Below are 24,052 nucleotides of genomic sequence, written 5' to 3' on the forward strand. Positions count from 1 at the left end.
AGTCTCCTGGTGGAGGAGGTGCTCCTGCCTTCTGCGTAAGGAGCGTTGATGGCGAAAGTATGAAGGGGTTTTCTGGGTCAGAAGACACAGGTAGGAATGATTGTGCGTTTATAATGGCTGTGACCTCTGCCATTAGGGTGCACAGTACCTCGTGGGCCAATCGGGTGCGTTGCTGCATCTCAGGTTTCCTTTTCCGGGTTTTCCGTAAGGACGTGAACCGTTTGACTGCCTGCTCTTTGTTATCTGGTGAGCGCTGGCGTGGTTCTCTGAAAGGCAATGGGGCAACCCCATTATTTGCTTCATCTCTGAAGACCTTGGTGTCTTTGGGTTTTAAAGAAATGGTATCTTGAGCTGATTGTGCAAGTTTGTTTCCGTGCTCGGTTTGAACGAAAACTGACTGACCTAGCGTCTCGTCGGTTACTTTACGCTTGGTAATGTCTTGTTGTGCTTCTTTAGGGTACACCTCAGTGAGGCAGATCTCGGAACAAGAACGGCTTGACTGAGTTTGACCGCAAACTTCCGTACAGTTCGAGCTGACAATTGTTGTCCTGGAGTGAACCTCTCCCTCCCCGCCGTCCTGTTGTGGGGGTGAAGGAGCGTTGTCGGTTCTTTCATTCTTGACTTCATCACGGAGCCGTGAGGGTAAATTTCCTTCCTCGTATGGATGTGATGCAATCGTGACTCTCTGAGGTTCCTCGTAGCTGGGGAAGTTATCGAATACGTATGGAGAGGGGAGACGAGCCTGCCTGTCTATTTGAGATTGTACATAGTCGCTTGTGCGTTCCAGTCTGGTCCTTTCTAAAGTAGATCTTGCTGCGGTCAGATCACGCGACCCTTCAGCTTCTTCTAAGTACTTTGCTTCCGCCATGGCAGCTTCTTCTTCTCTTTCTAGCTGCAGCACTTGCAACTCTGTCGATATTTTTGCCATTTCCAACTGGATTTCGGCTTCTCGGGCGGCCTCTTCTCTTTGTCTGGCAGCCTCTTCGGCTTCTCTGGCGGTCCTTTCTTTCTGGATTTCGGCTTCTCTGGCAGCCTCTTCTCTTTGTCTGGCGGCCCTTTCGGCTTCTCTGGCGGCCCTTTCTTTCTGGATTTCGACTTCTCTGGTGGCCTGTTTCATTTTCAAAACTGCTTCTTGTTTGGCGTAATGCAGTCGCACCTTGGTGGCTTCTGCCTTGGCTCTTGCCTGGGTGGACTTACTTGATGTCGGTTTACCGCCCTTGTCGCTGGGCGCCATCAACTTGATCCCGGATCGAGCTGACATTGCAGCACTTGGAACACCTGATAACGCCCGGGTGGGCTTACTTGATGTCGGTTTACTGCTCCTGTCGCTGGGCGGCGTCGACTTGATGCTGGATTGAGCTGACATTGCAGCACTTGAAACACCTGATAATGCCGCTTTTTCACTGTAACGTTCTCCTTCGGGTGTAGCGAACGCCGAATTTAACGTCCGGATAAACCACAGCCAATGAAAACCAGATCGCAGTAAGATTAACCATTTACTGTTCACTCTTCACATTAACATATGGTGAAAACTGTTGATAAAACAATACAAGATTGATACAGTATTTGTTCCTTCCTTAATATCACATTTCAAGTGTAAATACTTGCAAAGGTGACTATAACTACATTACACTAAGGTGCAGTATACAGGGAGAGTTTACCTGCTCCATTGACTACTTTAAATACACTTCCATGCAAACTATCCGCGATTCTTTAACTAACGAAAGCATAAACATTATCTACCGTCATTACTTCTAACAGGATTGGCATTAACATCTTAGTTCAATATATCGATTATCTATTAACTTACAGCGTTGCTCTCACTGTGATTTCTCATGCCTGCAAACAACTTCTGCTCAGGTGAGCCTCGTGAAAAGCCCCCACCCTCGCGCTAATTTCAAACCGGTGTTTTCCCACAAGACGCGGCGAAACCGGATGTGACGTCATCGCATGCCAATATATTTTACATGCAATGAATATACTTTAAACACTTCTAATTCTAACTAGAAAATACTATTGAATGAATTACTAAGCAAAAATATTATAAACTAAATAACTGTCGTAAAGACAGCACAGAAGCTATGCACCAGTCAGAATGATCGTCTATATCACTGTGCCAGCAGCAAGTCCGATGGGAGCTTGGTGTACACTATGAAGTTGCTGCATTTCCTACATTACAACAATGACTGTGTTTCAAAAGATATTCATTGCTTGAATGTAGAGTGTGGCAAAGTCATGAAAAATGCAAGTGTTGTCTTTCACTCTAATTTTCTTTCTCTTTCCTCCTTTCCCTCCTTTCTTTGTTGTAAGAGGTATTCAGCGTCAGTAGATTAAAGACAGCAGCTGCCTCTGCCACAAGCCATGTTCCTAGATCATAAATACAATGGAAGTTGATGAAAGGGATTAGCTGAGCAGGATAATCAGTGACAAGGGTTGCAAGATGATCAATGGTTCTTGTAGTGAACCTCAAAAGTCACTTGCACCTTAGCCTCCCTCCGTGCCTTTGAGCAGATGTGCTGCTCAATATGTGTCTGGGTGATAGACTATTGTCTGGCTTATTAATTTATTTAGAGATCAGTGGGATAGACCCTTGCAGCCCTTTGAGCCCCACCCCCAACAACCCCCGATTTAACCCTGGACTAATCACGGGAAAATTTACAATGATCAAATAACCTACTGACCGGTATATCATTGGACTGTGGGAGGGAACCGGAACACTCAGAAAAAATCCATGTGTTCCAAAGGGAGGACGTACAGACTCCGTACAGATAACGTCAGATTTGAACTCCAATGCCCCGAGCTGTATGTTGTTGGCACAGAATTATATGGGTTACAGAGAACTAATGGGTGACCTTGTTCACATCGCACTTGGGTTATCATGAGCAATTATGGACCCCACATTTAAGAAAGGTTGTGCTGTCCCTGGAGAGGGTCCAGAGGACACTCACAAGAATAATCCTGGGAATGAAAAGTTTAATGTGTGAGGAGCATTTGATAACTCTGGGCCTGTGTTGTTGGAATCCAGAAGAATGACTGGCGATCTTTTTGAAGCCTACTGAGTACTGAAAGGCTTAGGTGGACTGGATATGAAGAGAATATTTTCATTTGTAGGGAAGTCTATGGTCTGAGGGCAAAGCCATGGACCAGGGAGATGTTCCTTTAGAACTGGGATGAGTATGAGTATATGAGTAAATATCAGAAAGAATTTATAAAAATTGCACTGGCAGTAGCCAAAAAGGCTATTGCAGTTACTTGGAAATCGGATTCATAGTTAAGTATAGATCGTTGGAAGAATGAAATTTCCAGCTGTATTCCACTTGAAAAAAATACTTATAATTTAAGAGATAAATATGAAACATTTTTGAAAATTTGGCGCCCTTATTTACAAAAGACAGGATTAAATATATAGGTGCTCTGAAGATAAAATAATTGGTTATTTGGGGAAAGAAATAAATATATATACTAAAGTTATTACGAACTCCATGGAGCATGTGGGGATCTTCCAATATCCAGGCACTCTTTCTTTCTTTCTTTCTTTCTTTCTTTCTTTCTTTCTTTCTTTCTTTCTTTCTTTCTTTCTTTCTTTCTTTCTTTCTTTCTTTCTTTCTTTCTTTCTTTCTTTCTTTCTTTCTTTCTTTCTTTCTTTCTTTCTTTCTTTCTTTCTTTCTTTCTTTCTTTCTTTCTTTCTTTCTTTCTTTCTTTCTTTCTTTCTTTCTTTCTTTCTTTCTTTCTTTCTTTCTTTCCTTCTTTCTTTCTTTCTTTCTTTCCTTCTTTCTTTCCTTCTTTCTTTCCTTCTTTCTTTCCTTCTTTCTTTCCTTCTTTCTTTCCTTCTTTCTTTCCTTCTTTCTTTCCTTCTTTCTTTCCTTCTTTCTTTCCTTCTTTCTTTCTTTCTTTCTTTCTCTTTCCACGGGGATGTTAGGGGGGAGGGGCAAAGAGGAGGGGGGAAGGGTATTCTTTTTTTCTTCTTTCTATAATTATCTGAAAACTCAATAAAAAAAGTTTAAAAAAAGAACTGGGATGAGGAAGAATTTCTTCAGGCAGAGGATGGTACTGTAAATCTGTGAAATGCTTTGCCAAGAAGGGCTATAGAGGCAATGTATTGGGTTTATTTAAGGGAGAGATTGATTTGTAAGGGGATTAAAGGCTACTGGGAGAATGTGGAAGAATTAGACAAAAAAATGTCATCCATAATTGAATGGTGGAGCAGAATCAATGGGCTGATTGGTCTAATTCTACTCCGTCTTATGGTCTGTTTGATAATTTTCTAGGAAGCTCCAAAACACAATTTCAACTTGCACAAGATGTTGGAGAAACTTAGCAAGTCAAGCAGCATCTATGGAGGGAAATAAACAGTCAACATTTTGAGCCAAGACCTTGTCCTGAGGAAGGGATTCCACCTGAAACATCGGCTGATAATTCCCCTCCATAGGTGCTGCCTGTCCTGCTGAGTTCTTCTAGCATTTTCTGTGTGTTGCTCTAGATTTCCAGCATCTGCAGAATCCCTCGAGTTTACAATTTCAACTGGACTTTGTTTTGTTCTCCGCAGATCTGAGGAAGAACTTTGAGCAAGAGCCACTGGGAACAGATGTGGCCCTGGAAAATGAGGTTCTTCTTCAATGCCGCCCGCCAGAAGGGGTTCCACTGGCAGAGGTAGGGTACAGTACATACCTAAGGATTAGATACTAGAAATCAGGTTACTCAACTCTTCCTTCAGCAACACAATACTGTGAGGAATTTTGGTCAGAGTTTGGAGAAACTGTGAAAGAAGACAGACAAACAAAAGCACAAACTCAAGAATAGTGTATCGAGAAATAATGTAAAAGCGACATCTCCTAGATCTCATAAAGTGAATCTAAGGAATACTGCCTTGTAAAGTTTAAAAAAGTAATGAAAAATTATTGTTCAGAGCTAGTATTATTTCCACTTATAGGAGATTTCAGATTGGTGGACAAAAATATAAAGCTAATAAATCCAGTTGGGAAATTGGGAGAAATTTCTTTACCCAAAACAGAGAATGTGGGACTCATCTCAGAGGGTGTTGTTGAGAGACAATGTGCAAGGGGAAGCAAGATAAATGTGCGAGGGAGTTAGAGGTAGTATATAGTTGCAGGGTAAGATAGAGGTGGCTGGGAGGGCACTTGGATGGATTGTAGTACCTATTTATGTAAACGACTGAATAAATAGTCACAAACAAGAGACGATCTGCAGATGCTGGAAATCCAAACAACACACACAAGATGCTGGAGCAGGCCAGGCAGCATCTATGGAAAAAAGTGCAGTCGACATTTTGGGCTGAGATTCTTCGGCAGGACCAAAACGTCGACTGCACTTTTTTCCAAAGATGCTGCCTGGCCTGCTCAGTTCCTCCAGCATTTTGTGTGTGTTGCTTGAATTAATAAATGCCTTGGTCAGGGCGTTCTAACAAAGCTGTGCACAACAGGCACTGATTATCAGAACTTTATAAAGGCGCCAACAAAAGTTATAACAATGGTTCAACACGCGTAAAATGCTGGAGGAGCTCAGCAGGCCAGGCAGCATCTAAGGAGGGGACTGAACCCTTCATGCAGATTTCCAGCATCTGCAGTCTCTCTTGCTCTATCCAACAATGGTTCATTTCAAAAGAAGGGGGCAGTATAAGGCTTCCACATGACTCATTTACTCCACACACCACTGCTGAGCATCATGCAGACTTCAGACTGGAGATGTTACTTAAGTAAGAAGGAGAAACCCATGCTTGCCTTCAGCTACAATATCCACCATCACAGGGATGGTTGCCAAAAAAGAGAGGTTATGGCATGGGACAGAAACGAATTCAACATTTTTAAGCCTTTCTTTGACAATGTTATAATTACAGGCATTCCCTGGGTTACGAACGTCCGACATACGGGCAATTTGTACTTACGAACAGACTGCCATAAAGTCTGTCCATCTCTGCGAACACATGCTGCCTGTAGCATTTTGTGTGTGTTGATCAGCAAGTCCGTTCTCCGTCCTGAGGGATAAATCTCCTGGAGATACTGGTTGTCCGTTTGCTGTAGTTAGATAAAACCCTGGAAACAGTTCCTGTCGGCTAGCTGACTGTGCCTGAGGCTCAGTGGCCTTCTCCCCCGTCCCGTGGCCACGCTGCTCAAGTCTCCCCCCCCCCCCCCCCGATCTGTAAGCCTGGATGTTGAAACGGTGCATTGGGAAATGGAGGTGACTGAAGGTCAGAGGAATGTGAGATGTACTGAAGCACAAAGGGCCCTCAGTGACACCGGGAAGAGATTCACAAGCCAGGCTTGTGTACTTGGATTGGAGGGATTCACATTGCGGAGACGTTACTGGGAGGTGGAGGTGGTGGGGAATCGGCACTGGGGTCTAATGCACAGAAAGGGAAAATATATACTAGATACTAAGACAAACAGTTGACTAACTGATGCTAAATAAGACCGGATGTACCTGTTTCGTCTTAAGTACAAATCTGACTTAAAGGTAGACTTAGGAATGGATCTTGTTCGTAACCTGGGACTGCCTGTACATAACAAGAAGCATGATATTTTGAAACTTGTTCAGGTGTGGTTGTAGCACGTGCTCACCTCTCGACACCTGGTGTTTGTATGCTGGAGTGTGTTCTATTTTCATGTTCTATTTTCATCCCATATCCTTCAGATGTCTGGGGTTAGTAAGTTATTGGCCACCGGTGTGTAGGTAGGTGATATAGTTTGGAGGAAACTGATGAGAATGTGGAGAAAATAAAAAATAATGGGATTAATGTAGGATTGTTGTCATTGGCTGTCTAATGGTCAGTATGTACTTGATGGCCGAAAGGCCTGCTTCGTAGCTGTGTGTCTCCACGACTCAATGTCAAGTGTTTGGATCTGAGCATCAAGTTGATGCTCAGATCCAAAACCTTAGGAAGTGTTTAATACCAGCTGCTAGAGGCCTGCGTCTCCCTCTCTCCTGTCCATTAACTTTACTGAAGTGAAGTGCCTGTATGTTGCTATATTCTATATTTCGGAACACTTATGAATGGCTTATCAAGGTGTCACATTCCAAGCCACTCTTGGCTGCAGTGTAAGAATTTCTCCATTACCCGTCACTGAAGCTAAAACACATAAAATAATAGCACCCCACTGTGGCCCCTGCCTCTAAGACTGAATTGAAACGAACAAAACTGAATTTTGTGGATTGATTCAAAATGCATCTGGTGCTGTAATGTGTAAGGAGGGTGATTTTCTGCCCCCCCCCTTCCTCGTCTCTAGTTTACATTTATTACACTTAAGATGTCACACATACACCAATAGTGTTAAAACTGATAAGCAGTCGCCAGCAGTGGCTAGACATCTTGACTGTGTCCCAATCCTCCGTGTCATCCTTTGTAAATATTACCATTGGGCTTTGTGATTGTTAAAAGGATCCAAACGTAAGGTGCTTTGAATAACCATCATCTGTTCTGGCATCCTGTGACGCCAAGATTATTCTGCTGTCAGAATGCGAAGATGCCAAATGGTGTGTGAAATGGGAAATGAGGTAACAGCCTGTCTCCTGATTAATTTAGTGGACGACCGTGACAAATTAGCTAGCCTCAGCAGATACATTAGTGCTCTGATAAATGTATGCACATCAGACCTGATGAGGTTGTTACTGCAATGTCAGTACCTATAAGGGACTATCCTAGTATGTTAATGCGATGACTAATAATGTACACAAGCTGACCCTTCCATCAAAAATAGTTTGAGGATAGGCTGAGCAAGCTAGGGCATTTTTCTTTGGAGAGGAGGAGGAGGATGAGAGGTGAATTGATAGAGGTGTACAAGATGATTATAGTACGGTAGCATAGTGGATAGCACAACGCTTTACAGGACCAGCTACTCCGGTTCAATTCCTGCCGCTGCCTGTAAGGAGTTTGTACGTTTCCCCTGTGACCCAGTAGGTTTCCTCCGGGTGGTCTGGTTTCCTCCCACAGTCCAAACCGTACCGGTTAGAAGGTTAATTGGTCACTGTAAATTGTCCCGTGGTTATGGTAGAGTTAAATCGGGGGTTGCTGTGTGGTGCGGCTCGAAGGGCTGGAAGGACCTATTTTGTGTTGTATCTCAATAAAATAAATAAAATAAAAATGACAAGAGGCTTAGATAGAGATAATTTCCCAGGTCAGTCATGTCTAATACAAGGGATGTTACTTTAAGGTGCTTGGTGGGAAGCACAAGTGGGATGTCAGAGGTATGCTTTTACTTAGAGAGTGGTGGGTATGTGGAACGTGCTTCCAGGGGTGCTTGTAGAGACAGATACCTGAGGGACATTTAAAAGACACTTAGATAGGCACTTGAATGAAAGCAAGATGGAGGGATGAGTTAGATTGATCTTGGATAGATTAGCGGATCAGCATATCTTCGTGGGCCAAAGGGACTGTACGGTTCTATGCTCTGGGAACTCCTTTGATGTGTGCAAGGAGCTGAGGTGTGAGATTTTGCATCACTTGTAGGAAGCCAGGAAGGAAGGGAGTGCAGCCAAAATCGCAGGGTCATTGGTGTTGGTCCTCACACACAAAGTGCTGGAGGAACTCAGCAGGTCGGGCAGCACGCATGAAGACATTTTGGGACAAAACCCTTCTTCAGAGCGAGAAAGGTAGGGGAAGAAGCCAGGATTAGTAAGAGTGGGAGGGAAAAGAGAACTGGCTGGTAGGAGACAGGTGAAGCCAGGTGACATTATAAGACTATATGACATTGAGGCAGAATTAGATTCGGCCCATCGGGTCTGTTCTGCCATTTGATCATGGCTGAACCATTGCCTTCTCGACCCCATTCTTCTACCTTCTCCCCGAAACCTCTCATGCCCTGAAATACCATGAACCTGTCAATCTCCACCTTAAATACACTCAATGACCTGGCCTCCATAGCAACCCTTGGCAAAAAATTCCACAGATTCACCACCCTTTGGCTAAAGATAACCCTCCTCATCACCATTCTAAATGAACATCTCTCTATTATGAGGTTGAGCCCTGTGAAACTAGACTCCCCCAGTACAGGAAGCATCCTCTCTATCTAGGCCTTTCAACATTGGATAGCTTTCAATAAGGTGCCCTTCGTTCCCCTAAATTCCAGCAAGTACAGACTCAGAGCCATCAAACACACCTCATATGATAAGCCTTTCAATCCCAGAATCGTTTTGATGAACCTCATTTGAACCCTGCACATCAGTGATAGGGGATGACGGGTGGGTTGGGAGGGAGGAATGATGTAAGAAGGTGGTAGATGTAAAGGGCTGAAGAAGAAGAAGAAGAAGAAGAAGAAGGAATAAGATAGGAATGTGTTGGTCCTTGTTGGAATTTTCAGAATGGAAAGGTATAATAAAAGATTGACACTAATAAAATATAAGGTTATGAGAGGCATAGAGTGGACAGCCAGGGGCACCTTGGCTAATACCAGAGAATATCTTTATAAGGTACGCGGATGAACATGTAGGGGGTATATCAGAGGTAGTTTTTTTTCTACACAGTGATTAGTGCCAGGAATCCATTCCGGGATGGTGGTAGATTCATTTGGTGCAGATATATTAGGGACCTTTTAAGACACTCTTTAGATAGGCACATGAATAAAAGAAAGCAGGAAGGTTTTGAGTTATGTAGAAGGGAAGGGTTGGATTGATCGTTGAGTAGGATAAGAGGTCAGTACAGCTTCGAGGCCTGAAGGGCCTGAACTGTGCTGTACAAGTCAATGTTCTAAGTTTAAAATCGAGCAGAGAAATTTCTTTATTCAATGTAGAGAACGTAGGACTCACTCCCACAGGGAATGGGGTGAAGCAAATGATAAAGGCGAAGTGAGGGATTTCTACAAAGTCCACCATTTATTGCCCATCCCAAATTTTCCTTGGGTCACTTTCTTTAACCTCAACTTGAACATGGAAGAGTACAGCCAGGAGCAGTCCCTTTGGCCCACAGTGTTGTGCCAAACCAATTAAATTAGTAGTCAACTGGCTAACTAAACTAATTCCCTCTGCCCCTTCCTTTCCAGTCCCGATGACAGGTTTTAACCCAAAACACCAGTTGTTCATTTCCCTCCATACAGGCTGCCTGACCTGCTCAGTTCCTCCAGCATTTTGTGTGCGAGGAGTAACAACAATGACCCAGCGACCTCGGCAGCACTCCCTTCTTTCTGGCCTGCTAAAAGTGAAGCAAAATCACGCACAACCATCTCATCCCTCAGCTGCCTATCTGAACATTCCCTAAAAATCCCTACTGCCACCCCAGGCACCACGTCTCACTTTCAATGTAAAAAAAATTGGCCCTCACCTCATTTCTGCAGGTTCCCCCTCTGACCTTAAGTGCATGCTCTCTAGTATTAGCTATTTCAACCCAGGGAAAAAGATAATGGCTGCCTTCTTAATCCAGGCCTTTCGTATTGTTACAAGCCTCTATCAGATCTTCTCTCACCCTCTGCTGCTCCAGAGAAAACAACAGAAGTTTGTCCAATCACCTCTTCTGCTGAAGGTACCCCTGCGGTACTATGCGGTAGGAAGTTCAGAGATTTCAGCCCAGTGACAGAACGTTCTGCAGTCTGGAGATGAACCGTGCTTCCCCCTATCTATCCCTCTTGGTAATTGAAGCTGCGTGTTTGGGAGGTGCTGTCCAAGTAACAAAAGAGAGTTGCCACAGTGCATTCTGCATGATACACCCTACAGCTGGAGTGCATTGGTGACAGGGGTAAATAAATGCACTGGATGCCAGTCAGGCAATCAGCTTTGTCCTGGATGGTGTCCAGCTTCTTAACTATTGTTGGGTCTGCACTGATGGTAACTATGGAAGAGACGTGAAAGATGCTATGTAAATACAATTTTTTTCATTATTTACTCCCGTATGACATAGGCCGTTACTCACAAAATGCTGGTGGAAAGCAGCAGGCCAGGCAGCATCTATAGGGAGAAGCGCTGTCGACGTTTCGGGCCGAGACCCTTCGTCAGTCCTGATGAAGTGTTTCGGCCCGAAACGTCGACAGTGCTTCTCCCTATAGACACTGCCTGGCCTGCTGCGTTCCACCAGCATTTTGTGTGTGTTGCTTGAATTTCCAGCATCTGCGGATTTCCTCGTATAAGCCATTACTGTCTGGTTTGGTGCAGCGTCCTCTCATGATATACAAAAATGATGGCGAACTGTCAGGTCGGCAGCGAAGATCATTGACTGCAGCCTACCATCACTGCAGGACAAAGAAGTGGGCTGAAAAAGTCATTGTGGCCAGTATGTATGTAGGCCTCCGTTAGTCTCGATAGACCACGGACTTGCACCTTGGAAAGTTTCCAGGGCACAAACCTGGGCAAGGTTTTTTTTTATGGAAGACTGGCAGTTGCCCAAGCTGCAAGTCTCTCCTCTCCACGCCACCAATGTTGCCCAAGGGAAGGGCATTGTGGACAGTACCCACTCGGCAAACTGCCTTTTCCAAAAGCTCTCTTCTGGGAAGTGCTATAGGGCTATTAATACAAAAACCACACCATCTTAAAAGGTTCTTCCCCCAGGAAGTTAAATCTGATCAACCATTCTGGTTAGCACCCCACTATCCCTGTCAACCCCCTCTATCTAGTACCCCATCACTGCACTGCACTGTAAGCACTTTAAATCACTTTATATAATACTGTTTACATTGTAAATACATACTTGTATTTGTGTATTTATGCACATTTTATTACATATCCGTACTTTAACCTCTAACTTTATTTTTATATCATTCTTTATAGTTGTTGAATGTTGCTTTTTGTTACGTCATGCTGACACACCACAGCAAATTCCTAATATAAATAAATGTATATGTGAATAAGGATGATCTTTATTTTTAATGCAGAGATGCAGCACAGAACGGACCCTTCAAGCTCAACGAGCCTCATCGCCTAGCAACCCATCTATTTCATCATTTTACAACGACCAAGTAACCAACCAGACAGTATGCCTTTGGACTGTGGGAGGAAACTGGATCACCCAGAGGAATCCCCCCCCCCCCAGTTCAGAGGGAGGACATACAAACTCCTTACAGAGGTTGCTGGAATTGAACTCTAAGCCTAGGAATGCTACAAGCTGTAATAGCATCGCTCTAACCTTTATGCTACAGTGGCACCCTTGATCCAAAGCCCAAAGAACAAAGACAGCTTTCAAATACCAGATTTAATCGGGTTTTTGAAAGATGCACTTACTTAAAGTAAAAAAATTCCCCTGATACATCTTCAAAGGTCATTCTTAGATCTGATCTGATACGCATTGATTGAGATTCTGTCTCTAACTGAGCGATTGTATAAACTGTGGTTCAGTATTTCTCGTACAAGTTAGAAGGCTATCCTTCTGGCCATTCCTGGACTCAAGCTGTCAAAGCACAGTGTCATCCAGGAGGACTGGTGAAGCAGCGTGGTGAATGGCTCCCATTTTCACTGTCAGTCATTTTAATAAGAGTCAATGTAGCAAGGAAAGATTAAAGGACTAAAAACACCTCAGTCAGGACAATTAATCAGTGAACACTTGTAACTACGTGAATGGAAACAAATTAATTAGACCTGCATTGAACCTAATGAAAATAAAATTTTGCTTACTGGGCTCTATTCCTGGATTAGATGATCCTTTCCCCAGAACAGATTAAATTGCATGCACCAGTGAGCGTCTCTGGGAGCTGAAGGCCAGGCAGGCAGTGACTAACATCATTTGATAAAGAACTGATACCTTTAATTCTATCGATTAAATAAATGTCAATGGAAGAGTAAAGATGAAACAAAGGGCAATTGAGATAAATCTGTGAGGCGAGGCTTACCATTTGTTACCTCTTAATGGTATCTGGGTGAAAGGCGACCTCGAGATATTGGCTTGCTGCGGCATCGATTTGGATGGTGCTTGACATTAGATAACAAATAAGTGCTCAGCAAATAAATGTAGTGGAAATTTATCCTTGCCGCTTGCAGTGAGTGTGAGTAATTAACAGCCGCTATGCATTGTGCTCAACCTACAACAGGTAGTGGGATAGAGTCAAGGATGGAGTTAGGGTAGGGTGGTGTGCTTTCCAGAGGGTGTTGACTGTGTATCTTTCCTTAATAAGTTCAACTCCATTCTTGCTTCTAGGGTGAGATCTAGGGTATTTGGTTCCCGGGTGCTCATTTTGCAATGCTAAAGACTGTCAAGTCAAGTCAAGTCACTTTTTACTGTCATTTCAATCATAACTGCTGGTACAGTACACAGTAAAAACGAGACAATGTTTTTCAGGACCATGGTGCCACGTGAAACAGTACAAAAACTACACTGAACTACGTTAAAACAACACAGCAAAAAACTACATTAGACTAAAGACCTACCCAGGACTGAATGAAGTGCACAAAACAGTGCAGGCACTATAATAAATAATAAACAAGACAATAGGCACAGTAGAGGGCAGTAAGTTGGAGTCAGTCCAGGCTCTGCATATTGAGGAGTCTGAGAGCTTGGGGTAAGAAACTGTTACTTAGTCTGGTCGTGAGAGCCCACCATCTGTTCCTAGTTAGAGTTGTTCTGCTGGACTTCAGCACTGCAGTTAGCTCTCAATCTGCTGGTCCTTGCAATCAAACCTGTCATGGCTCTTTGCAAGAGAGAAGTCTAGATGATTATGCCGGACTTCAGGACAGCCCATATACTGTGGCTCCGTGAGTCATAGTCTGGACAGTGTGCCTTGTTGGGACTCTTGAGAGTACTGACATTGATCTTCTTGTGGCAACAGTTGTGTTGTGGATCAGGTTGATAGAAATAAAAAACAGTATCCCTTCATCAATCCGAACATTCAGAGATGCAGTCACAGTCCACAGTCTCATTGTCCAGGGAATCTTAGCGATGCTATACTCGTGACTTAAGAATTATTAAGAATAGGCTAAAACTGACGCTGGTAATTACAACAGGGTCACCCTGCTGTCTGCTGCAGGAATATTCATCACTAGCGACTTCCTTGACCTCCTCCTCCCAAACCACTGCTCACCAGTGTCAATTCTGCCCATCTGGAGATAAGTGGACACAGTCTTCACTGTGTAGTATCTCCAAACGAAACGCAGGGATCACACCTTTCTGACTTCAGTTACATCTTTGCTTCCTTCAGCCAGGTGGAATGAAGGAACACTCTCCTCAAATTTAACTGCCCTCAGAACTTTGCCTCTGTCTCGTGTTTCCTTCATGATGACATATGACCCATGATATTTACCAGTGAGTCCACAGCACAACCATTGCCAGTGAGAACACTGGCATCAAAGCAGGCTGTATCATTGTTCTGACTCTTGACTCAACCTTTCCCATCACAATGTTGTGCCTTACCTTGAACAAACCTCACAAGAACAGAACTAATCTTCAGAACTAGTAGGAAACCGTTCCACCTACAGTGCCCATATTTCAGAAGCAAATGAAGCTCCTATGTGCAGGTGATGCTTGCATTGTAGCTTGCTCAGCAGCCAACATGTCAATAGGTTCACTGAAGCAAACGGGAGGTTATACCTTTCACTCAACATCTTGCAGACTGAGGGCCTCTGCCCCCCTACTTCTACTGCATGTCCAACACCAGACACAAAGCAGACACACTATTCAAAGCTTTGTCCTGTGAGGAGGTGACTGGACGGACTAAGGAAAATATTCAGGAGTGTGCAGAGAGCCTCCTTGAAGAATAATGACATCCCACTGATTCTTGGGAATCTGTCGCCCAAAGTAGAAAAGAATTGTTTGCTGAGAGATTCAGAATTGGGGATCTATTCATTGGGGAGGCCTGCACACCTGTCTGACCAGGTACCTCCTGGCCCGTGTGTGAAAGAGTCCGCCATCCCACATTGACCTCATCAGTCACCTCAGAACCCCACCAACCCACAGAGGAAATAAATCATTCCTGATGCTGAAGGACGTTTGAAGAAGATGTCCAAAATTCAGATGTAATAATGTTTTTGGACGCAAATCTTGGAAGCAAATTACAACATGTCACTTCTACGTCTGTGCACTTGGTACAAGTGTCCAGAGATAAATTGCTGCCCTACACAAATCAGTGATGTGATTTTTTTTCTATGAATTTCTCAGACCCTTTTCTCTCCACCCACCATAATTGCTCCCCTCTCTCAGAAAGCAGGAGGTAGCAGGCATTCTCACTTCAAGGCACCCACTTGCTTCGCTCTCTACGCACTCTCCCTGCTTCGCCTGTAATTAGATAGCATGCACATATTATGTAAAACTCTCTCTAGATGCCTAATAGCTTTCAAGACATTACCCAGCCATGTCATATTGTTGAATATGTTAAGCTTGCTGCATCAATTACTATGATTAAACATTCCTCACTGCACTTTGCATATACCTTCAGGACCATTGAAAATTCAGATTCGTATTCCCTGTAGCAATTTTCACATCACCTCAATACACTTTTCAGTAAATCAACCACTTTTAAAGCATAGTTGCAACAATATTATACATGTAAGCCCATGAGGATTCCATGCCACTGGAACAGAATGAGGCCAGTCAACCCATCTATTTGGCTCTGCCATTCATTCGTGACTGATTTATTATCCCTCTCAACCCCATTCTCTTGTCTTCTCCTCAGAACCTTTGACAGCCTTACTGATGAAGAACTTATCAACTTCTGCTTTAAATAAACTCAATGACCTGGCCTCCAGAGACATCTGTGGAAATGACTTCCATATATTTGCCACCCTCTAGCTAAAGACCTTCCTCTTCATCTTTGTTCTAAAGGGGATCCTTCTGAAGTTGTGCTAACAACTTTGAGTACAGCAGGTTCCTACAAGCAGCAATGTGGTAATGGCCAGATTCTCTGTTTTATCAACAGTGATTCAGCGGGAAGCTTGGGTGTTACGGTAGCTGTATTTTCCACCAATGTTTGAGAGACTTAATAGGGGCCTTTTCCTAATGTTTTGTAATGGGGCTGTACCAGTAGGACAGTGTATCAGTGCTGTATTGGAGCATTTGAGTGTATGACGGTCTCTGGTATGGGACTTCCTACTCTAAGCAGTCAACAGTCAACATTTTGGGCCAAAAAATCCAACTACTTTTTCCCCTTCATAGATTCAGCCTGACTTGCTGAGTTACTTCAGTTTTTAAAGTGCGTTGCTCAAGATTTCCAAAATCTGCAGAATCTCTTGTGTTTAGACTTATGAACTCGAATGGTTGTCAAGTTGATTCTGAAGGACACTGCCACTGACTTGTGCTGTCTATTGATCCTCACCCAGGTGGAATGGCTGAAGAATGATGATGTCATCAGTCCAATTGAAGACACCAACTTCCTCATCACCGTTGACCACAACCTGATCATCAAACAAGCTCGCCTCTCCGACACGGCAAACTACACATGTGTAGCCAAAAACATTGTTGCCAAGCGCCGCAGTACCACAGCCACCGTCGTTGTGTATGGTAAGCCTTGCTGTTTGAAAATTGCCTCCATGTTTTGCCTCTTATTTATTTGGAGTTACAGCGGTGTGGGCCCACAGGCCCTTCCAACCCAATGGGCCCACACCACCAATTATACTGCTGCTCCAGAGGAAACAACAAAAGTTTGTCCAATCACTGCACCTCCTTTGCTGAAGGTACCCCTGCAGTACTATGCGGTAGGAAGTTCAGAGATTTCAGCCAAGGGACAGAACTTTCTGCAGCCTGGAGGTGAACCTACAAGTGGTGGTGCTCCCTTAAGATTGGGCACAAAATCACTTCATTAAAATGTTGTTACTGTAATTTTACACTGAGCAGTTTCTAGGAGCTTGCGATGAAGGAAGAGGGTGACAGAGGTTGGTGCAGAGGATAAATAGCAACATGTTCAAGATGGACTATTTGATTTTCTCTGTACTTGTGTGAAGTTTGTACCTGGCTGCATTTACTGAAGTGGAATAGAATTTGGGAAGAGCTCTTCCCAACCTCTTTCATGCAATCGAGCTTTCACTCTGTCCCGAACAGTCAGGGGTTTGGTGAGAGAGTTGGATTTAGAGTTCTTTCTTGGCCAGCAGACTTGTTGGGCAACACTTCAGTTCAAATCACAGCTCTCAATAAGATACTACAGCACCTCGCCCTCCCCATCACTCAATATCACCTCAGTCACTGTACTGCACTTTAAAACGCTTACTACTATAATGCTGTTTACGTTGTAAATACATGCGCTTATATATATATATATGTATTTTTTGCACATTTTAATCAATATTTGTACGTCTTACTTCAGTTTTATATATATTTTTATTGGGTATAGTTGTTGAATAGTGTCTGCTTTTTTATTGCGTGTAGCGCTAACACACTACAGCAATCTCCGAATACATGTAAATACACACTCAGTGGCCACTTCACTAGGTACACCTGTACATCTGCTCATTAATACAAATAGCTTAACAGCCAATCATGTTTGCATGTATGACATGCCTTGGCCATGTGGACAAGGTCGAGAGGTTCAATGATTGCTCACACCTAACAGCAGGATGGAGAAAGAAATGTGATCTAAGCAACTTTGACCATGGAATGACTGTTTGCGCCAGGCAGGGTGATTTGACCATCTCAGAAACTGCTGATCTCCTGGGATTTTCATGCACAGCAGTCTCCAGAGCTTACAGAGAATTGTGCGAGAAACAAACAAAATAAAAATCCAGTGAGTGGCAGTTCTGTGGGTCAAAATGCGTTGTTAATGAGAAAGACCGGAGAGGAATGGCCAAACTGACTTAGGCTGACAGGAAGGCGACCGTAACTCAAATAACCACAAGTTACAACGGTGGTGTGCAGAAGAGCGTCTGTGAATGCACAGCTTGTTTTTGAACCTTGGAAGTGAATCAGCTGCTGCTGTAAAGTGGCCACAAACGTACATTCAGTGGCCACTTTATTAGGTATAGAAGGCACAAATAAAGTGGCCAGGAAGTGTATATAGCGAATAAAGTTGATCCTTCATTCTTGATCCATAACCCAGCTGGATAAGTTGGTCAGTCATGTGCCCTGTTCCTCTCTCCTGACTCTTTCCAGGATTCGGGAGAGAAGTTACCATCTACCGCACAGCATCTTTTAAAAATGCAGTGTCACTGGATGGCAGAAGAGAGAATTAATGTGCCGCTGACAGCTCGGTAAATAAATAACGTGGAATCATTCCATGGATGCCTCAGCCCATTTTTAAAAGGAGTTGCCAATAGGATCTGATACAATATTAATGTGATTGCTGGATTGATTGATCCAGGCACATTTCCTACCATCCATGATCCCAGGTTTGCCTTGTGGTTATACTGAGCATGTCGAGAGTGATGCGTGATTAATTGTCTGAGGAAGAATAACAGATGGGTCATTGATAATTGATCACAGGGAGTGATGTTAATAATAAACCTGTACTGTGTACATCCCTAGCCATCCGCTCGTCTCTCATTTAATTCACTGTTACCTTCCCTTGCAAAAGTAAACCTTCCCTTGCAAAAGTGATTTGACTTTTTAAGCAGATACTACTTTTTGTAGGATGAATAGGAAATATTTCTGGGTTGACAACTTAGCAAATGGTATTGATCCACTCAAGAGGAAGTATTTGAGAGAGAGAGAGAGAGAGAGAGAGAGAGAGAGAGAGAGAGCAGATTCAAAAGATATGATAGTGAGGGTAGTGTGGAACATAAACCCCTGTATGAACAGCAGTTAAACTGACTCTTTCCCTGTAGCAAGTACTTTGGAATGTTTACATGTCCTCTGACAGAGGAGAGAATCAGCACAAGAGGCTGTTTTAAAGACTTGCACCCTCTCCTGGGTAGTGTCAGGGAGCATTTCACAACACAAGGTAAGTAGAAACCTAGAACCCAGAAGACATAGGAGCAGAATTAGATCTTGAGGCCCATCAAGTCTGCTCCACCATTTTATTAACCCTCTTCTTGTCTCTCCACTCAGTGACAATGGGGGGTCAACCAAACCTAGCCTGACCAATTCTTGTTAGACGATGATAATTAAAGGTTATGAAACCAAGGTGGGAAGAGGAAGCTATGGATGAACTACATTATAATTAAATAATGGATCAAGACTGAGGGTCTGAATAGCAGCATCTTATTCCTTTTACCAGCAGGATCAATGGCCTCTCGAGCAAAAGTAGAATCTGGGATGTGTTGGAAATCTGCAACAGTAGCCAGAAATAGCTGAATCTCGATCTTTTAAGGAGACAGGTTTAATTGATCATTTGTTCCTGAGTAGTTTTAACATGCAAGATGGAGAAGAGAAATCCATTCCATTCACTGCCAGAAAGAGCTGGCACAATTGTGTGTACAAGTAGTTCTGCTGTAGCGTGTTAATTGCATTCGTAAAAAATCTCAGTCACATTCTAGCAGAACCTGCTTTAGTTGCCTGCAGAGCACAGATTTAAACAGGCCTTCCCAACTGAAATCGTGCTCTAACCAATGTAACCCACAGTGCTCCGGGCAATGCCGTAGGGTAGTGGTTAGTGTGTTGCCATTACAGCTTGGGGTGCCGTAGTTTGGGGTTCAATCCTGGCACCCTCTTTCAGGAGTTTGTGTGCCCTCCCTTTGGAATGTGTGGGTCTCCCCTGGGTGCCATCGCCAGTCCAAAGGCATAGCAATTAGTAGGTTAATTGGTCATTGTAAATTGTCCTGTGATCCAGTTAGGGTTAAATCAGTTGGTTGCACAAAGGAGGACTGGAGGAGCCTATTCCTTGTCATATCACAAAATATATAAATAAATAAAATTGGTAACAAGGTGGCACAACAGAAGCATGCCTGGCCTATAACCCAATAGTCAATAGATTGAAACTATCTTCTGGTATTCCTTGATGGCACGGTCATGCAGCAGTTACCATAACGCTGTTACAATGCCGGTGACCTGAGTTCAATTCCCACTGCTGTCCATAAGGAGTTTCATGCGGGTTGTTCTGTTAATTGCTGACTCTGGCGGCACAGGGTCATTGGCCTGGAAAACCCTGTTATCGTGCTGTATCTCTAAATTTAAAAAAAAAAGAGAGAATCCATCAGTTAAGTTATAACCAATTCCTATTATGGGAACATGCATTACTGCCAAACCACTGTGTGTGCAGAATTTGTGCTTTTCTGAAGATGGACGTTCTTTCTGCACAATAACCTGCTTCTGGATGTTTCCTCTCTGTGTCTTTTCCCCTCCCCTTCCCACTGACCTTCTGCCAAAACCCCACCACAGTAAATGGAGGCTGGTCCACTTGGACAGAGTGGTCTTCGTGTAACAATCGCTGCGGGCGAGGCTGGCAGAAACGGACAAGGTCGTGCACCAACCCGACACCACTCAACGGCGGTGCCTTCTGCGAGGGGCAAACCTTTCAAAAGATCGCATGCACCACCATGTGCCCAGGTGAGATGAAAGAAGCAGCAATGTTTTGAGACCACCTCAGTGGTATTAATAGCTAGTTAAGCTTAATTTGCAATTCTGCTCTCCTCTTGATCAAATAGAATAGGTTTCAAAAATGGATATAAATCCCCGTTCCCTCCTCCTCTCTTTTTCCATTCCCCATTCTGGCTCTCCGCTCACCCCTTCTCCTCTTCTCACTTGTCCATCACCTCCCTCTGGTGTCCTTCCTTCACTTTGTCTCCTCTCCCGTCAAATTCATTCTCAGTCAGCCCTGTACCTCTTCCACCTATCACCTCCCAGCTCCTTATACTTTAACCCCTGTTCCCCACCCACCAACCTGGATCTCAGGAGTTTCCATCGTAATTGTCGCTTTGAAACGCTACTTCACAGAAGGCCCTTCATGACTGCACAGGCTCTTTGAAAGCCCTCTCCTACTTAAGCGATCTTTTCACCTTGGTTCCTGCAATTATTTCCTTTTCGTCTGAGGATCACATTGCCTTTTGATGTTTAGTGCTTCTGCCACACTTCCAGGCAACACATTCCAGAGTACAACATATCACTGTGTAAATGGATTTCTCCTCAACCCCTCTCCTGTTCCTTCTGCCAATTCTCATAAATCAGTGTCCTCTGATTACCTACCGTCTTGCCAATGGAAACAAGTTCCTTCTGTCTCCTCTACGTACTGGTCTTGGTGAGATGCCAACTTGAACATGATACCATTCTCTAAGTAAAGAAGTTTCCCCTGAATTCCCTGAAGGTTTATTGGACTCTGTTTCATATTTATGACTCGTGGCTTTGACCTCCTCTTACTTTATCTAAGCTCGCTCTGTTAACCCATAGTTTTACATATATCAGCCGCTGCCTTTACCAAAGTAAAGAGCTCCATTTTGCAGAACTACACTCTAATTTTACTATGATTTGTAAAACCTACTCCATACTCTTTCACTAATGCCTTTATGAGAATGTCGAACTCATTCCCCCAAGGTTTCATGAGGCAACAATCAGTTATGCTCCTATAGAGAAGCTGAAAAATGAGGAAAGGATTAGAAAGAAATGGAAAGAGGTGGGAGGAGGCTCAGGTGAGGCATAAGCACTGGCGTGGAGTGGTTGGACTGTGCACCCTGTTTCTGAGTTGTAAGTTCTGTTCAGTTCCACGCAAGGAACAGAGGATTGCGCAGCTTCTGTTGTAATTCTACCTCACAGTCTATCTCCTTGTGTTGCTATGCAGTCGACGGGGGCTGGACGAGCTGGAGCAAATGGTCAGCCTGCAGTACTGAATGTACCCACTGGAGGAGCCGTGAGTGCACGGACCCATCACCCAAAAACGGAGGGAAGGACTGCGTCGGCCTGGTACTGGAGTCCAAAAACTGCACAGATGGGCTCTGCGTGCAAAGTAAGTAAAAAGAAAACACAGCTTGCATTGGATGGATTTCTCTGCAGGGGCGGGCATGAGCAGCAGGTGAGAGCTGGGCACATCAGGTGGATGCTGTGCTTGCAAACTGCACCACTCTCCTGATTAAACAGGCAATCCCCACTTCTCCCGTGCACACATATGGCCCGGGACCTTCACAACCAGTGCTGCTTCCAGAAATAAAACACAGCTCTGTCACAGCTCGACTTAAATCTCGAGGACTTGGATGGGAGCTCACACAAAGAAAGACACCTAGTGCGGGTGCTCTCCAGTCATGACTGCTTCCAAAATACGATTGCTTTGGTGATGACAATAAACTAATTTAATTTGTGAAATACAGCCTGCAGACATTATTCATCAACTTCATAATTTTAGATAACTCAACCCCCTGTACACAATTAGTGCTACTGATCTGGGAACAAATACTTATGAAAAGGTGAATGATGACTCTATGATGTATAAAGGCTTCCATTTTGAAAGAAGAGGGCTTTTACTTGATTTTCTATTTTTCTCTCTTTCCCTCTTTCTCTCTTCTTCCTTCTCATTCCCACTTTCTCCATCCTTCTGTCTTTTATCCATTCTTTCTCTGTCTCCCCCTCTCCCTCTCTTCTCTCTTCCTCTCCCTCCCTCCCTCTCATTTTCTCTTTCTGTAATAATCATTTAACCCTTTTTGTATTGTGGATCTGAAATCACAATCTGAAGGCTACCAACCAAACGAGTCATGGTGGGGAAAGATGCCTCACTAAATTTAAGATTATATTTGAGTGAGAAACTTATAGCAAGCAGAATTCACACTGTTGTCAGTCCTCCAACTGAAAACAGTAGAGGTTGGAAAGGAGAGTTATGCATGAGTGATAGACAAGTCACCTTTCTACACTCTGTGGCCATTTATCATCTAAGTTTACTTCATTTGTGCACCACGTCCATTTAGAATACTGAATCACAAAATGGTTCCTATGTGTCTGACAGCTCTACCCTGTGTATTAACAGAATTATATTTTCATTTAGTTTTCCATTTTTTGTCATTCATTCAGTTTGTTTTTACTTCTTCCACATTGATTTTACTTTCATTTTCTTTTTAACAGATAAAAAGCTATTAAATGAACCAATAAACTCTAGTAAGTTCTCATTTCATTATTTCAGTCATTCTGTTTTTTTTTATTATGTATATGAGTGGATGTGTTTGATGAACACTGGGGCTGTCACCTGGTTTCCTCATGTTTTAGAATCCTCTGGGGTGCAAATATAAATGTGCAAGAGGGGGAAAGAGTGAGTGGGGAAGAGAGAGAAAGTGAGTGACCGATAGGAGAGGAAGGGTTGAGGAGCGGAGAGGAGGAGCAGGTAAGGGGACAAGGAGAATCGGCGAGGGGAGAGAGATTGGTTAAGGGGAAACAGTAAGAGAAGGGAGAGAGCCCAAGCAAGGAGACAGTGAGTGAGAGAGAAGGAAGGGAGGGCATGAGCTGGGAGGGAGAGTGAGAGAGCGAGTGAGAAGAGGAAAGGAGAACATGAGCAAGGAGGAAGAGAGGAAATGAGTGAAGAGAGGAAGTGTGAGTAAGGATAGCGGGAGAGAGTGTGAGTGAAGAGGAGGATAATGTTAGTGAAAGGAAGTAGAGTGTAAGTGGGGGGAGGAAGGGAGGGTGGGAGAGGGAGTGAAGAATAGAGAGAGAGAAACCTCAACAGAGCTGAGCACCTTGTGATGAATCTCCATGCTCCCTGCCCGTTGGTGCCCGATCAATGTTGAAGTGTGTGTAACATTGATTGCTGTGTTAGTCTGACTCCCCGAGGATTAGTGTACATGAAATTATGTGATACGATTCCTTGCCTAACTGTTTAAACAGAGACATTAACAAATTACTATTTTTTCTTGTAACCTTGCATGTCTAACTAGATAGTGGAGCAAAAATGTTGAAACAATCACATTGTGTTTGATTTCAGAGCTGATTTCTAGTTGTTGTGGAGCCCTTGATCTGTACATTATTAGGTGCTCCACTCATTACCTAATACTTTGACTAAAGTAAATATTGCTTGCAGTCATTGTTAGCGTCCCAGTTGATTGCGTGTCCTTAAGTTTGAAGCTAAAATTGTGATATTTTACTGCCTTCTCTTTCTGAATGGTATGTTTACTCTACAGGCTCTAAAGTAAATAATGTCCCATGGAAGGAATTGCTAGAAGTGATTAAGTTTCCAAATTTGCTTTGCCTTTATAGTGCGTGGGATTGTTGTGTTTAACCATGTACAGATATGGGTATCCAGGAAAATATACTGTCCTTGGATGGTCTTTGGAAGCATGGAACCACTATTAGCTTGTGTGGAGCAATTGCAGAAACTCAAGTTTGTGGTCTCTGGAATGCAAAAGGTTGAGGGGCAGTGTAGTTGAA

General features: G+C 43.6%; 1 protein-coding gene across 3 annotated transcripts in view; it reads left to right on the forward strand.

Annotated features, from left to right (window-relative positions):
• unc5b (unc-5 netrin receptor B) overlaps window positions 1-24,052 on the forward strand; it is a 314,621-nt gene that overhangs the window by 240,071 nt on the left and 50,498 nt on the right. For all 3 annotated transcript variants that reach the window (XM_059946443.1, XM_059946444.1, XM_059946446.1), the window contains 5 exons: window positions 4,547-4,650; window positions 16,174-16,354; window positions 20,099-20,266; window positions 21,492-21,656; window positions 22,760-22,792. In XM_059946443.1, coding sequence (XP_059802426.1) covers window positions 4,547-4,650; window positions 16,174-16,354; window positions 20,099-20,266; window positions 21,492-21,656; window positions 22,760-22,792 — 651 coding nt within the window. The remainder of the gene's footprint in view (window positions 1-4,546; window positions 4,651-16,173; window positions 16,355-20,098; window positions 20,267-21,491; window positions 21,657-22,759; window positions 22,793-24,052) is intronic.

Source organism: Hypanus sabinus, chromosome 21 (assembly GCF_030144855.1).
Source record: "Hypanus sabinus isolate sHypSab1 chromosome 21, sHypSab1.hap1, whole genome shotgun sequence".
Lineage (NCBI taxonomy): Eukaryota > Metazoa > Chordata > Chondrichthyes > Myliobatiformes > Dasyatidae > Hypanus > Hypanus sabinus.